At 33.4% G+C, this 16,653-nt stretch overlaps 1 protein-coding gene and 1 pseudogene across 1 annotated transcript; one reads left to right on the top strand and one right to left on the bottom strand.

Moving 5' to 3' along the window:
- Nucleotides 1-535: 535 nt before the first annotated feature.
- Nucleotides 536-2,620, bottom strand: LOC120197968 (annotated as a pseudogene).
- Nucleotides 2,621-13,810: 11,190 nt separating this feature from the next.
- On the top strand, nt 13,811-15,865 carry LOC120198043 (laccase-4-like). The gene is made up of 5 exons (XM_039199436.1): nt 13,811-13,903; nt 14,023-14,174; nt 14,267-14,640; nt 14,727-15,653; nt 15,734-15,865. The coding sequence occupies exons 1-5, from the start codon at nt 13,817-13,819 to the stop codon at nt 15,862-15,864; spliced, it is 1,671 nt and encodes a 556-aa protein (XP_039055367.1). The 5' UTR covers nt 13,811-13,816; the 3' UTR covers nt 15,865.
- The last annotated feature ends 788 nt before the right edge of the window (nt 15,866-16,653 follow it).

The raw sequence follows: 16,653 nt of genomic DNA, 5'->3' as shown, positions 1-16,653 counted from the left end.
ACGAAACGAAAACACCCTAATATTGTTGCATTTCAATAACAAAAATCTGCGTTTTGTTGGTTTTTGTTGTTTGTCTCCCTCAGAGTTGGCTGATACGGTTGTCAGAGTATGTTTGAAACACAACACTCATGGGCCTTTGGCATGTTTTGAACTATTAAACGAAATGGGTGGGCTCATGCGTCCCTTGAAGTTGCTATTTATCACCAATCATTGCGTGCAGGACAATGAGTTTGGTGTGGAGAGGCTTCGAATAAGGAAGTGGATTGATTCACATGCTTTAATAGTTTCTGAAATGATTTTTTTAGCTTCTGAAATAAGATTGTTTTTTTCTGTATTTATGAACAAAATTGGTTTCTTTTTGCGTTTTGATAGCTGGAGTTATTGCCAAATCCATATCATACTTTCATATTCATAGTAAGACAAAAAAAAAACCAAAAATAATCCCTAATAAAGAGAACGAACATCATATCCAGGGAAAGCATGCTGAAGCCAAATCTAATTCGCAAATTCACAACAATAATATAATGAAATCTTCAAATCAAGTCTACAAAATCCCAAAGCATATTGGAGTCCTATGCTAAATGTATTGTTCAAGGGTGCCCAACTACCTTTTTATACGTATACCACCTTGCAATCCAAATATACAGTAGGAAGTTGAGCAGACTGAGGATAGCTAGAAGCCAAAAGAAATAGTCAAGATGACCCCTATTCAAGTTGTCTGGTATCCATCCGAGCTTCCCGTCCCGAGTGGTTATCTTTGTCACAGCGATGACCAGCACAGTGCTCAAGTAGTTTCCTAGTGCAACAGTCGTTAGTGAGAGAGCCGAGCACAAGCTTCTCATTGCATCAGGTGCTTGGTCGTAGAAAAACTCTAGCTGTCCGACGAATGTGAAAACTTCAGCGCACCCTACTAGAAAATATTCGGGGACCTGCCAAAAGATTGACATGGGAATAGACTCGAGATCATAGAAGTTGTTCTTCTGGACAATTCCAAGCCGAACCACCTCCAAGATACCTGCAGTGATCATTGCAAAGATAGGCATGACAAGGCTAATGCCCATTCGTTGGAGTGTTATGAAACCTCGTTCATTGCCTGAATTTCCTAGCAAATGAGACGATGATTCTATCAAAACGGGAGCCCAGAAGATAACGTGAGAGTATCGAAGAGGGAGAGAGATGCCGAAGGAATCTTGAAGTTCGAGCCCATGTGTTGGTCAATTGTTGCCTTGCAAAACAAACATAGTGTTCATTTGACTGTAAACAGTAGCGAAGACAATTCCTGATGCCCATACTGGAAGCAATCTGATAACTGATTTCAGCTCCTCAACTTGAGTTACGGTGCACAGGCTCCATGAGTTTATTGATTCCCCGATATAGTCATTTTGAGTCTCTACTGCAGCCTTATCAAAGAAACCTATAAGATTATTGAAATAAAATAAAATCAAGTAAAAAAGCAAGGTTGCCTATGTAAACAAAGTATAAGCAAACTTGTGAGCATTAAGAACATACTTTAACTTATCTGTGTGCTCCAACTTTCGGCTCTCGTTAATAACAGATTCATGTTAACAATCTCGTAAAGGAGAGACGGATATGTAGGAACTTTGACATTAAATTTTCTGAATGATGCAACAATAACCTGACAAATCCTTGTAAGTGGACTCCCCCAGGTTTTTGAAGGCGATACATTCGACTACCAGCAAAGAAAAATACAACTGCAACAACCATTGCAGCAGCTGGGATTCCAAAACCTAGTCCCATCCACATTCATTTGTATTCATACTAGAACGAAAGAAGCAATAAGTGCTCCGATATTGATTGAGAAATAAAACCAATTGAAAAAGTGCTCTTCTTTTTCTTTTAACCTCATCAGTTTCATCGAACTGATCAGCACCAAAGATAATACACATGGCTTAATCCCACCAGTACCAAGAGCAATCAAGTATAAGGCTACAAAGAAGACTGATGTTTGTCCTTGGGTTGGGTGGCAACCATTCCATTGCACGATGGCTTTAGTCTGGGAATAGAAGAAGATAATGTTAAGAGTGTCATACCCTTCAAGAAAAACAGATAATCATCAACCAAGGTATCGAGTATAGTTATTTTAACTCGACAGAATTAGATGTCTCTACAAAATACCATCAGTATATGCATTCCAAGAATCTAACAGTTTTAAAAAAAGAGAGAACTCTGTGTTGAAACCAAGCTTACAAAGAAGTAGATGATTGAGAAACTAGCAATTGTCCAGTATCTACCCAAGTATGCATCAGCTAAAAAGGCTCCTATCAACGGTGTGATATAACAAGTTCCAGACCAATTCGTAACATTATTCGATGCAACAACATTTCCCTGATTGAGACGTTCTTGGAGATAGTTGACAAGATTCGTCCCCATCCCATAGTATGCCAACCGTTCACAGCATTCATTTCCTGATGAAATTTTAAAGTTCAACAAATGCAGAGCAGATCAAGAAGGGATAGAATCAGAAAAGATTAAAGTCATACCAAGAATGAAACAACAAGCTTCCAATTCCCAGTCTTTTTCTTGTTAGCAGGTTTCTTATTGATATCCACTGTCCCATCCTTGTATAGATATCACGTTCCACCATCTTATCTTTGGATCAAATTTTCTACCCTTCGAAGGCTTTAAATCAATTCGAGTTTAAGAGGAAGATGAACACAGTCAGCAGGTATATCGTGAAGTTAACGAAAAGAACAACCATATAAAAGAGACAAAAGCCGAGTCATTGTAGCAAGCATCTTAAGAACTAAAGAAAGCACCTTGGTAAATGAAAGAAATTTATGGCATTCAATCTCAGATTCCTAAAAACAGAGTAGATAACAATCCAATACAAAAAGAACCCATAAATGCTGTTTCGCATGCATGCAAAAATATGAAAAAAAACAAACATCAGGAAACAAGGGAGAATTTCGATAGAAAGAAAGCCAAAAGAAAAACACAAGAAACAAACGAAGAGTCTGAATGCGATTAGCAGTGAGTGAGACACAGTTGAAAGATCATACCTTTGAAGAAGACACGCAGAAGAGAGAAGAAGATAAAGAGAAAAGGAATTAATAGGAGAGAAACAAGGAGAAGCAAGAGAAGCCGATTCCAACTCGAGTAACCAACAAAAGGGTTAGAATTCAATCCTCAGACGATTCATCAAGTGTCACCATTTGTCGGTCTTCGTATAAGGCGGAATTTATTTCAGATTCTTTGCATTCTCATCCCACGTCATACTAATTAAGGCAAACCACGTATTCAGACACCCATCTATTCCCATTGTTCTGTTTTAATCATCCAATTGTTTTTATTTTCAAAATCATATTACGTGTTACGTTTTGATTTTGTTTTGGATATCCATCGAATCTAGAACTTCCAGAGAATAACCTTCTCTTTTTACCACTGAGGCTACTTGATGGTTTCAAAAAACATTATCAAATTTAATTCTATAATCTTGATGTGTTATCATTTTATTATTGAAAATCATGATCGGTCCAAGGTTTCATTATAAAATTATTGACCAAGGTCGCTGGTTGCTTAATTTGATGAACATGGGACTAAATAGATAGTTTAGCCAGATTCTTTAAGGACTAATATGAAAAATAATAAATACTGAATAGGTGGCATTTCCTATAATTGGGTTATCAAACCTGAATATTCCCAATATAGGTTAACCTTGTATCTGGACATGTTATTGGCAATCTTAAAAGTGGAAAACATTAAAGATTCTTCCTTGCTTAGCCTAATTTAAAGTGTCTTTTCCATTAAAAACGACATATTAATCAAAACCTCAAAAAAAAAAAAAAGGTTACATTTGTGTGTATATAGCAATTTCAAATAAAAAGTAAATTTGTAATTATGTCTAGGATAAAGATTTCGTAAAGAATCTGGTGCCAGTTCAATATTTTGATTTTCTTTTATTTTTGGAATTTATTTTCTCATTTTTTTAGCTCAATAAGGAAATCTATGTTAATTAGTATTGAATTTGGGTTAATAAAACTTTCATTGTAGTTGGCATTTGGTTGTAAAGCGTTTTCCGCCAATCAAATCTAATTAAAACACTTCATTTTATACCATTTAAATTTATTTTATGAATTTGCACTAACCAACTTACCTTAGTGATTAAAGGAATCATTAAAGGTGATTGAATGTTCATTGTCAATTGTCAAATGGTTAAGAGTACTTAGAACAATATTACTTTGTAATCACCTTTAGCTTAATAAAAAAATTATTTTATGATTCATATTTGAAATTGCGTGATTGTATATTTAATAATAGAATAATATTAAAATTAACCTAACGTTTATCAAATTATTTATTTTGTCAACCAATATTTCATTTTAAGATAAAATGCTCTTAACGTTTGATTGAACACTTTAGCCCTTATTTTTATAGGAGTATTTTGACTTTCACAATATTTTATTTTAAGATAAAAAGACTCATATTTTAGAACATTAATAATTTGGTAACTAATGCTTTTTCATCTATCCATAGAAGGGCTTTTTATGATAAAATGACACGTTGGAATTAAAATACTTCAAAAAGAAAATAGACCAAAATAATTATTTTAATAAATATTGAGGATTAACTTTGACATTATGCCTTAATAGTATTAATACTCAAACATATTTTTTAGATGAGAAAATAACCTCAGTGACCAAAAATCCTAGATAATATACGATTTTGACCAACTTTTTTTGGATTTGCAAAAATGACCAACAAAATCGCAATGCGATCTCTAATTCGCATTGCGATCTCCACTATCGCAAATTCGCGTTGCATTTCGCATTGCGATAGTTGAAAATCGCGTTGCGATTTTCCATTTCGCGTTGCGATAGTCTACAGTTGTCGTTGCGATAGTCTACAGTTGTCGTTGCGATTTTCCAAATTCGTTGCGAAAATTCGTTGTGATAGTTAAAAAAAGATTTTGTTTCTTAAGAATTTTCTCTAAAAAGATAGTATCCGCGCGGACGTGTCGAGACACGTATTACCACGACCACGACCACGACCCACGACGGATGGCGGCGGCGGCGGCGCGCGAGAGTCCCCTTGTTCTCTATCACTCAACAAGGAAGTGGGAAAGCCAAGCCTTAAATACCGTCCGTCGTCTCGGGTCGGGTCGGGTCGTGGTCGTGGTCGTGGTCGTAGTAATACGTGTCTTCGACACGTCCGCACGTATACTATCTTTTTAGAGAAACAAAATATTTTTTTAACTATCACAACAACAACTGTAGACTATCGCAACGAATTTGGAAAATCGCAACGACAACTGTAGACTATCGCAACGCGAAATGAAAAATCGCGTTGCGATTTCAACTATCGCAACGCGAAATGAAAAATCGCTTTACGATTTTCAACTATCGCAACGCGCAATGAAAAATCGCAACGCGAAATAGAAAATCGCGTTGCGATTTTCAACTATCGCAACGCGAAATGGAAAATCGTAACGCGATTTTCAACTATCACAATGCGAAATGCAACGCGAATTTGCGATAGTGGAGATCGCAATGCGAATTAGAGATCGCATTGCGATTTTGTTGGTCATTTTCGCAAATCCAAAAAAAATTGATCAAGATCGTATATTATCTGAGATTTTTGATCACTGAGGTTATTTTCTCTTTTTAGATTTGTTTTATAAAATTAAGCTTAGTTCCATGTATCTTTGATAAGGGGAGCGTAGGTCTCACGAAAATCATAGCTTGGGGACTTTGACTAAATTGCCTTTTAAGTTGCTTTTTGCCTTTCGCTTGATAACCCATAGTTGGGCCAAATGATGTTGACAATGACTTGTAATTATCATTTCATGTCTTCTTTTGCTTTACCAATACTTTAATGCGCTAATACTTACATCCTCTCCAAGCTATTAACACTCAAAATTATGGTAAAACCAATTCATCACTTGGGCTTCTAGAGCTCTTTAAAAAATGCTACGCAAAACCTATATTTTCAATGTACATGGATTGCATAGTAGTATGCTATTTTTTTGGTTGACATTCCGGTTCTTAAGTTTTGTCTTGATTAATATGAACTAATTCAGGTAACATATTTGGTTTGATGGATGAGTCTCCCAGCATAGATTTTTTACATACACAAGAACTCTAACTCAAAACTTGCTTGTGCGATATTAAACTGTTTACCACTTGAACCAACCCCATTGGTGCATAATAACATATTTAATTGTTGGTTCAATCAAACAATTGAAATATACCGAGCGAGGTGGATTGATTTTTAAAAATTTGGGTGGAAGAATTTTCTCAAATTTACTATATTGATTTAAACCTTTAGTGACCAAGCTTAGCCTTACAACAATCCCTTAAGATTTCTACCCAAATCTAAAAAATAATCCTCACAGGATTAAGTGTTTGCGAACTTAAACTTACATCCAATAATAAGAACACTTGAAAAAAATATATAATGAAAGGTCACAAGAGTTTAATGAAAAATAAAAGAATAAAGATGAAAACTTAAGTAAAATGGAAACACTTGTTCTTCATTGGTCATTGATTTCTTGATTTCGTTAGTGTTTTAAAGCTCTATTTAAACCCACTCTCATAAATATATTGTAACGATCTGAAAATTTTAATTAACGTATCGATATTGATTCCAGACATTAATTGATCGGTTAGAGAGCATGATTAGATTTGTTACACAAGGTTTGAGCCTAATCATATAAGAATTGGGCTCACTTAACTATAGAAAAAGATTTTTAAGTTAGATTAAAAATATAATTTTCATCAACAATCAGTTGATATGGTAGGACAAGACACTAAATTTCTTAAACAAAGTCTCAGGGGTTCGAATCCTGACGTTTATTGTCTTTCATAGAAGATGTTATGAAGTTCACTTGAGTTTTTTGAGGAGTTCGAAAATTGAGTCTGATTGATCGAACTTGATTTTTTTTATTAAATTCTTATTTTAATCACTATTAAATGATTTCTGATATTTAAAAATGTTGTTTTAATTTTTTTGAAATATAATTTTCAATATGACATTAAATATTTCATAAATTATTTTATAACGAGCGAGTATCTCATAATTGTTAAAGAATATCAAAATAAAAACATAAGAGTGATTTTGTAAATATCTAAATAAACATGAATCCGAAGTCCAAGGGTCCAAACCCAAAAAATCCAAATCTGAAACCAAAATAAACTTAAATTGAAAAGGCTCAAACCAAAATAGCCTAATTACCCTTAAATATCCATAATCCAAATTCATTTTATTTTTGTACATAACAATTTATAATATAATTTATATTATTCAAACTCATTATTAATTTTAGTTTTTAATATTTTTATAGATATCTGATATATAATTTAATTAATTCATCTATAATACTATGATATATTTGTTTGAAAAAAATGATAAAGTTGGATTAAGCCAGTTGCAAATTTTTAAGATTTTAAAATTATCCTTATATCATCACTTAAAAATAATACTCCATAAATTATATTTACTCCAATATTTTTTTTTCAATTTAATTGCACTGCAATTTTTAATTTGATGAAATAAATTTAGTAACATTCTTTTTTCAATTACACATCATTTATTACTTGCTTAATTTTGCCTACGTATTTAACTAATAAAATTAATATATTTATATTATTTATCATAGAGAGGCTCATAATGAAATAATAATAATAAAATATTGTGTACCAAAAAAAAAAAAATAATAATAAAATATTATAATATTTAGAAAAATATTATAATATTAGAAAAATATTGAATATACTCATTTCAAATAAATACGATCTTTTTTAACAACTTATTTTTTTTTAAAAAAAAAATATAGGAATCTTTATAATATATGTATGATCGATTCACACCATATAAAACATTTTAGTTTTATAAATTTTTAGGATTGTTAGCTGCATACAAATAGATGATTGAGAGTAACAGTAGAAAATGAAAAAATATTCATAAGAAAAAATAGATAATCTTAGCCGTCTATTTCTACTCATCCAACTATACTAAAAGGATGTACAACTAAAACCTTTACACTAGGTGTATTGGATGAGTGAAAATAGACGAGTGAGATTATCTCCTTATTTTTTGTAGTAAATATCTTTTCATTTCATGTGATTAATCTCATTCGACTATTTTAACTAATCTAATGATCTTAAAAAACAAAAAAAAAATTACAGTGTAAACATATCGTACCTTATATATATACATATATCTCTAAACAAAAATCAGTCCCTAAACAAATACATACTATTTAAATCAGTCCCTAAACAAATATCTCTAACCCTATTACTGTATGTTTGACAGATGATTTGTAAATATCACTATTGTCCTTCTTTAACGCACATATGGTAGGATCATAAACCGAGCAAGCTACCTTAATACAACCTTGTCTTTAATTAGGTTTCTGGCAGGAAGGCAATTTGGCAATTAAACGTGAATTGAACTCATTGCCAAAGGAGATGATCATAATCTGGTAGCTAACCTCTGACTTGAATTAGCTATTTGGCATCAAACGAGCAATACACCAACTTATAACCCAATTGGCTTAGGAAGGAGAGAGAGGAAGGCAGAAGAAAATGGGTGATGGGAGTTCATCTTTTGCTTGTTTTAGGTCTTGGCTTTCAAACAAGCCATTATACTCTTAATTGTTTGGTTGACATCTTGAAAGCCATTTCTCAACCTTCCAATTTCTTGCTTCATAAGATACCATCACCACTCTCTCATGCTTTTATTTCATTGGTATTTGGAGCCTAATGAATCTAAAATCTTGATGTGCATTTCTTCCAATTTCATTGATCATTCGCATGTTTTGAAAGCCGTGTAGTCAATTGGTCAGTGATCTACAATTTTCACTTGGATTTATTTTTTCCGAATGGAGTCATATTTAATGGTGCACTTTTAGAATTGATTTTCAATGAAATTAAAAAACTTTTAAGTTATAATGCGTCTTACCAGCATTTAAAAAAGTCTACAAACATAATTATGAAGCTATAATATATTCTTATCCTGCATTAGAAACAATAATAACTGATGCATTAATAATATATATGATTATTGAAAAGGTAAAGGTTCAATTAGGGTCGTAAATGAACCGAGTTTGAAAGAGTAAGGTTGTGTTTGTGTTCGTTTGTTTATTTTTGAAGGTGTTTATGTTTGTTTAATTTTTTTAACATCGTGTTTGTGTTCACTTATTTTTTTTGTGAAGGTATTTGTGTTTGTTCATTTAACGTTCGCAAACATATTCGTTTGACGTTCGTTTATCATTCACAGACATATTCGTTTAGAATTTGTGAACATGTTCATTCATATATAGTAAAAAATATTATAAAGACACATATTAAACTGAATTATCTAATAAAAACATATCTGTGATCATTAGATGAATGACTAACAAAAACATATTCCCTAATGTCAAATTTAAAAGCTCGAAGATCCCCTCCTCCTTTTTATTTCGAAAACGATCACTTTTGACAAGATTATGTTCTTATACTAAATTAATCATATCAAATATTAACAAAAGCAGTAGAAGTTATCAAAAACTAACAAAATAGCAGGTAAATAAATAAACATATTCTTGTTTCATAAAGAAAGGTTTTTCATAAACGGATGACGAACAACGTCTTCTTGTTATCGTTATGATCGGGACGAGACGAGGAGAGTAAAGACATCGATGGTGTAAAGCACGATGTCAGAAAATATGGTTTAAGATTTAATAAAGCTCGTGAAAGAAAAGGGGAAATTAGAAAGGGAGCTTGGGCGAATGACCGGAATAAAAGGAAAAAGATAAGCGAAGTTTTGCGATACGACAACTTAATTTAAGGCTAAAACAGTAGATATAGACGCAACTAAAAATGTGACAAAAACATACCATTTTAGGTTGGGCGCAACTTCAAAAGTTATCTTTTTCCTAACATTTTTTGTTGAACTTAAATTGTTACGAAGAAGATAACATTTTCAGTTGGCAACAAAAAATATTATGAAAAATATAATATTTTAGGTTGAACCGAAAATATTAAAAAATGTAATATTTTCGGTTGAGTCTATTTTCGTTTTTTTAGCCTTAAATGAGGTTGTGGTTCTTTAAATCCTCCCCAAAGAGAGTGACAGAGAAAAAGGGGTTTTTTTGATGTTATAAAAAGAAAAATGGTAAAATTACACAACTAGTGCTTAAACTTACTATGATTCATTAAACTTCAAATTTTACAATGTATTTAATTTAGTATGTACCTTCACTAATATTTAAAATGTAAAAAAATAAACTTCTAAACGAGCTTGTTTGTGAACATCAATAAACGAGCTTGTTCGTGGAAATAAACGAATTAAACACACATTTGTTCATGTTCGTTCATTTATTAACTAAACATAAAATTTATTCATACTCGTTTATTTAGCTTAATAAACGAATGTTATACGAACGATTCACAAACCAATTCAATGAATGCTCTGTTCATTTACCCCTGTGTTCAATGCACTTTAATGGAGTTAAAAGAAATATCCACAAATATACTTAGTTTATTGGAAAGTGAAAGGAGGAAAAAGAAGAGAAAAATATCGTTAAGTTTGTGATTAGAATTTTATTTGATGTGGTCTGAAAAGTTCATGATAAAACCCGTTTGATGAAACATGTTTCAAGAGAATATGACGACATTAATGTAGTGGAAGATTATAATAAAGGTGAACTACTAATTTCTTGTGTTGGCGACTCTAAAGTAAGCAAGGAGTGGATCTTCAATTCTAATTCATTTCATATATGTCTCAATCAAGACAAGTTTACAACATATGAAATAATGTCTAAAGGTGTTTGACGAGAGATAATGTTTCGTGTAAAGTTACAAATATTAATACAATCAAAATTAAAATATTTAATGGAGTTATTAGAACATTTGGTGACCGACATGTACTAATTAAAGAGGAATCTGATTTCGTTAAGCTCTATTGATTCAAAAGATAAAGTTCTAAAGATTAGAAAGAGCTCTCTCATCATAAATAAAGGGGAAAGAAATACTGTCAAGTTATATATTTGACAGTATCCAACAATTACATGTGATGCAACCATACCATCCCTCCCTCTTTCATATCAAATGATGATGTTAACAGAATTTGGTATATATGTTTGAGGCATATGAGCGAAAACAACATAGAAAAAAAATTAAGTAAAAGAGGACGTTTTGATAGACAAGTGAAGTTCTTTGAACACTATATTTTTAGAAATCAAAAGAGATTTTGATTCATCAAAGGAATTCATAATATCAAAGAAACACTCTATTGTATATAGGGATGGGCATGAGTTGTGTTGGGTCGGATTTTTGGTCCACCCGACCCGACCCGAGAACAATGACTCCTCCACCCGAAATCCGATCCGACCCGCATAATATACCTTCCACCCGACCCGACTTTTTGAAATAAAATCCGAACCCGACTTGACCCGAAATAATAATAAAAATATTATTTTTATTCAATAAAAAATGATTTAATTGAAAAAAATAATATATAGAGAGGGGTTTTATTGTAATTACTCTTAAATATATAAGGTAAAATTATTTTTTTTTCGGATTGGGTTGGGTCAGGTCGGGTATTTTCACCCTAAACCCGAATCCGACCCCAAATTTTTTAAAAAACTCGACCCAATCGGGTCGGGTTGGAACCCGTCGGATTCAGGTCTCATGCCCATCCCTAATTGTATACATTTTGATATATGAGGATCATCTAAAGTGCCTTTTATGGGAGATGTTAATTCTATGATAACAATCATGGACAAGACTTCTAGAAATTTTTGTCATTCTTTCTAAAGTATTAGAAAGTGATATATTGCCCACACTTAAGGATTGAAAGGGTTTGAAATTTGTTCTGATGAACTTAATGTAGTGTGCAAATCAAAAGGGAACCTGAGACACTTGATAGTTTATCATACTTAACATCAAAATAGTTTATCCATACATGAGGCTTATACCCTTATAGCGTGTTAGGTAAGCGTTTTATTGCAAAAAATGATGAACCAAAGTTGTCCCATGAATCAAAGAAATTCCTTGTAATTCTCTTGTTCCTCTTTTGTTCATTACAAGATTCATCCTTCTTTACAATTTTTAAATTGGCTGGTGTGAATTTGATAATTTTAGACATGCCGATAGTACCAAGCATTTAATAAGAGCTAAAAATTTAGCATGTGTAAATCATGATAAGACATTGTAAAAAAGTAATCAGAATAAGGGGTTGCCGTTTAAATTCTTGGGGTGCATTGAAGTGAAATGTGTGCAAGGCCTGGTGAAATTTGATTTCAGCTGAAATGCCACAATCACCATTGGTGTGCTTGATGGTGTTTGGGACCCTGCCCTAGACCTAACATCCATCCTAGTGCTACCAGATGTTGAACAAAGCATGAATGGTCAACTGGAAATATCACCACCAAAACCAAAATTAATTTCCCATTAATTTTCACTTTCGTGGACCTTAGTCATGTCTAAAACCTCTAAGCAACACGTGATTAGGCCACGTATTTTTTCTATTTCCTTTTAATCATATATTTTAGTCAATTAAACTGAGGTTGTTATCTTTAGGGTAAACTCTTATATTAGTCATTAAAGTTTTTTTTAATTTATTCGTTTAATTTTTTATTTGTTCCTATTTTGTTCACTCGAATGTTAAATCATAAATGAAAGAGTAACATGACAATCATGTGTGTTGATGTTGACTGCTTTATTAATATGGAATCCATCTGTCATCTACGTCATTTTTCCTTCTTTTTCTTTCTTTTTTTATTTTATCTTCTTCCTCAAAAAAAAAGTTTTATAGTTTCATCCATGTGTCACGTTGACATTACAATTATCATTCTCTGACATCTTCTCCAACCACTCAAGATATCAACGAACTTGTCTGATTGTCTCTTACTACTCTATCAGTTTAGATTTTACTTAAATCACTTTAAAACTCAACCTTAAACCCTAAACTCATAAAACCCCAAACCACCATGATCTACGATCTCCACCATTCAATTAAAGTAGAATCGGGATATACAATTTGTTTTCTCATTCCCCACTTCCTTACCATTGAGATTTTGAATAATATGCTTCATCGTCGAGAAATCAAAGAGAATTCAAAGCTAAGGATTTTTTTTCAACAAAAAATTAAGTTTTGATGCTATTTCATAATTTTTAAAAGAAAAATGTTCATCCATATCGCCGTTAAGTATTTAACGAAGGAGTAACCAAAATAGGAATAAGTAAAAAAATCAATGAGTAAATTGAAAAGTTTTAAACTTGATTGACCAAAATAGTAGTGAAAAGAAAATTGAGTGATGGAATTTATTGTTTACCCTAATCTTTATGCCTTCCGTTCACTTTTCCTTAATGCCTTTTGCCTTTTATGAAAATAATTCCAGCAGCAAAAACTGATATTTAAGTGTTACTTTTTAAATTCAATAAGTACTTGTAAATGATAGAACCATCAAGTCTTCCAAATTGTATTAAAAAAGAGTGCATGGAATAATGTTAAGGAAATGCTATTTTTTCCTATTGATTTCTTTCAAATTCGTGATTAGGGTTCTAATTAATTGGCAAATGGGGTTAAGTGTTTTAATGACTTAACTTCCAATGATCTGGTCCTAAAAATAACTTTATGTGAAATGCAAGAAATCATGGGTGGAATCATGTTATTTCGCAACAATTCTTTGTTTCTAGAGGATACACACTTTCATCCACCTAACCAAAGAAAAACGACATGGCAGCAATTGCTCTCTATCACCCTTTAAAATGGTGTGTGTTGCCGAGTCATTCATGAGTGCAACAAGCCCGAGTGGAATTGAGTGATTAAACAAATAACAAAAGAAAAAACAAGTCGAGCCAAAGAAGAGAAAATGAACTCTTGGGTTCAAATTTCACTTCTTGTCGCATTCTTCTTGCCTGTTCTTGTCGACTCTGCTGTTCGACACTACAAGTTCAATGTAAGTACATTGTTTAATTTTCGACCGAAATGTGTTTGTTTGGAGCCATCAACTAGGTTGAGAATTCATATTTAATTATAATGCATATGATTTTATGTTTAATTACGTTACCTGCGCAGGTGGAAATGAAGAATACAACTAGATTATGTTCCAGTAAATCGGTTGTGACCGTCAATGGCGAATTCCCCGGACCGACTTTATACGCTAGAGAGGACGATACAGTGCTTGTCAAAGTCGTTAACCATGTCAAATACAATGTTTCTATACATTGGTTAGGACCCAAATAATCAGCGTTCATAAATTAAACATAATATATATGGACTATTTGTTCATTTATTTATTTTTTGTTCATTAATTGTGCAGGCATGGTATAAGGCAACTTCGAACAGGTTGGGCAGATGGTCCGGCATATATTACACAATGTCCAATCCAGACAGGGCAAAGTTATGTGTATAACTTTACCATCACAGGCCAAAGAGGCACACTGCTATGGCATGCACATATTCTCTGGCTAAGGTCCACGGTCCATGGGGCGATTGTTATCTTGCCTAAGCCCGGTGTGCCTTATCCGTTCCCGAAACCGGACGATGAAGTTGTTGTTGTGCTAGGTGAGTGGTGGAAATCTGATACCGAAGATGTCATCAATGAAGCACTCAAGTCTGGATTGGCACCGAATGTCTCGGATGCTCACACCATTAATGGCCATCCCGGACCAATCTCCAATTGTCCTTCCCAGGGTATTCCCTTTTTTCTTTTTCTGTAATTCGGAAAACATTGACTGAAACTATGATCTCTGATATGAAACTGTTCCAATCATATCCAGGAGGATTCACATTGCCGGTTGAAAATGGAAAGACCTATATGCTACGCCTCATCAATGCTGCACTCAATGAAGAGCTCTTTTTCAAGATTGCCGATCACAAGCTCACCGTCGTTGAAGTCGACGCCACATATGTTAAACCATTCAAAATCGATACGATTGTAATTGCCCCAGGCCAAACCACAAATGTCCTAGTCTCAGCCAATCAAAAGTCCGGTAAGTACTTGGTCGCAGCCTCCCCTTTTATGGACTCTCCTATTGCGGTCGATAATTTTACCGCAACAGCAACCTTGCACTACACGGGCACACTCGCCAGCAGCGCCACAACTCTCACTACCCCACCACCGCAAAACGCCACACCAATTGCTAACAGCTTTACAAACTCTCTCCGCGCCCTCAATTCCAAGAAATACCCTGCCTTAGTCCCACAAACCATCGATCACAATCTTTTCTTCACGGTTGGGCTCGGCATCAACCCTTGTTCGACTTGCAAAGCCGGTAACGGAAGTCGTGCAGTAGCTGCTATTAACAACGTGACATTCGTTATGCCTACTACGGCCTTACTTCAAGCACATTATTTCAACATCAGCGGTGTTTTCACCACTGATTTCCCCGGTAACCCGCCACACGTGTTTAACTACACCGGAACGCCACCAAGTAATTTACAGACCACAAATGGAACAAAGGTCTTCAGACTGGCTTATAACTCGACAGTAGAACTTGTTTTGCAAGATACCGGGATCTTAGCCCCTGAGAACCACCCCATCCACTTGCATGGATTCAATTTCTTCGCCGTCGGTAGGGGACTCGGAAACTATAATCCGAAAGCCAATCCTCGAAACTTTAATCTGGTGGATCCGGTAGAGAGGAACACAATTGGGGTACCAACCGGTGGATGGGTAGCTATAAGATTCCGTGCAGATAACCCAGGTAAAAAACAATGTTCCAACGAAATCACAAAATCTTTCCCATATTCATTAATACACTAAATTTGTTTGGAAAATTTGCAGGAGTTTGGTTCATGCATTGCCATTTAGAAATTCATACGACATGGGGATTGAAGATGGCATTCTTGGTAGACAATGGAAAAGGACCTAATGAGTCGCTTCTTCCACCTCCAAGTGATTATCCAAAATGTTAAGTCGGGCACTGAGATATATTTAAACATGAAAAGTGATGAGTTTGAGATTGAATTTGTTTCTTGGGTAAATAATGTAAGAATTTACTCAAGCCTGTTTTAATAACATTTGATTAAGCATCGTTGCTGTTGTTGCTATTTTTAAAATTTTTTGTAATGTATCAAAAGCTTTTATTTAAATTTAAAACAATCTAAATTGAAACAATAAACAAGGTTACCGCTGTGTAAGGTTTATAATTTAATTATAGACGGTGAGATACAAGATTTTATGTTAGAGGATTCGAATTTATAAAATTTAAAAAAATTATCAATAAAAAATAATTAAATTATAAAATAATTTAAAATTTTTAAAGTAACATAACTCCGTCAATCGCCTTCCATCTATTCCTAGTTGCAAGTACAATTCCACTCGTGTTTTTGTACGGCTATAACCAATGAATTTGGATGTATATGTGAAAAGAATATCATTTACTCTTTTCATTTTTATTCCAAACTTCCAAGGAATATCTGTCAAGTTAATATCATAAATTAGGAGAGGGACATGACTCCAACCTTAAACAAAGAAGATATTATTATTGTTTAATTATTAAAATAATGAGACTATTAATTATATGTCTAATTATTAATATTATTTTGCACACAAATGGGATGTAGCAAAGTTAATATTATTGTTTAATTATTATTTTGCACTCAAGCCTGTTTTAACAACATGACTCCATTTCCTTTAATGACAGCTTGATAGGATTCTTCAAGGGAGCTAGGGGAATAAGGCAAGGAGACCTTCTTTCTCCT

The sequence above is a fragment of the Hibiscus syriacus genome, unplaced genomic scaffold, assembly GCF_006381635.1.
Source record: "Hibiscus syriacus cultivar Baekdansim isolate YM2019G1 unplaced genomic scaffold, ASM638163v2 tig00117056_pilon, whole genome shotgun sequence".
NCBI lineage: Eukaryota > Viridiplantae > Streptophyta > Magnoliopsida > Malvales > Malvaceae > Hibiscus > Hibiscus syriacus.
The sequence above is the reverse complement of the archived record's forward strand: the minus strand, read 5'-3'. Positions and strand labels throughout refer to the sequence as shown.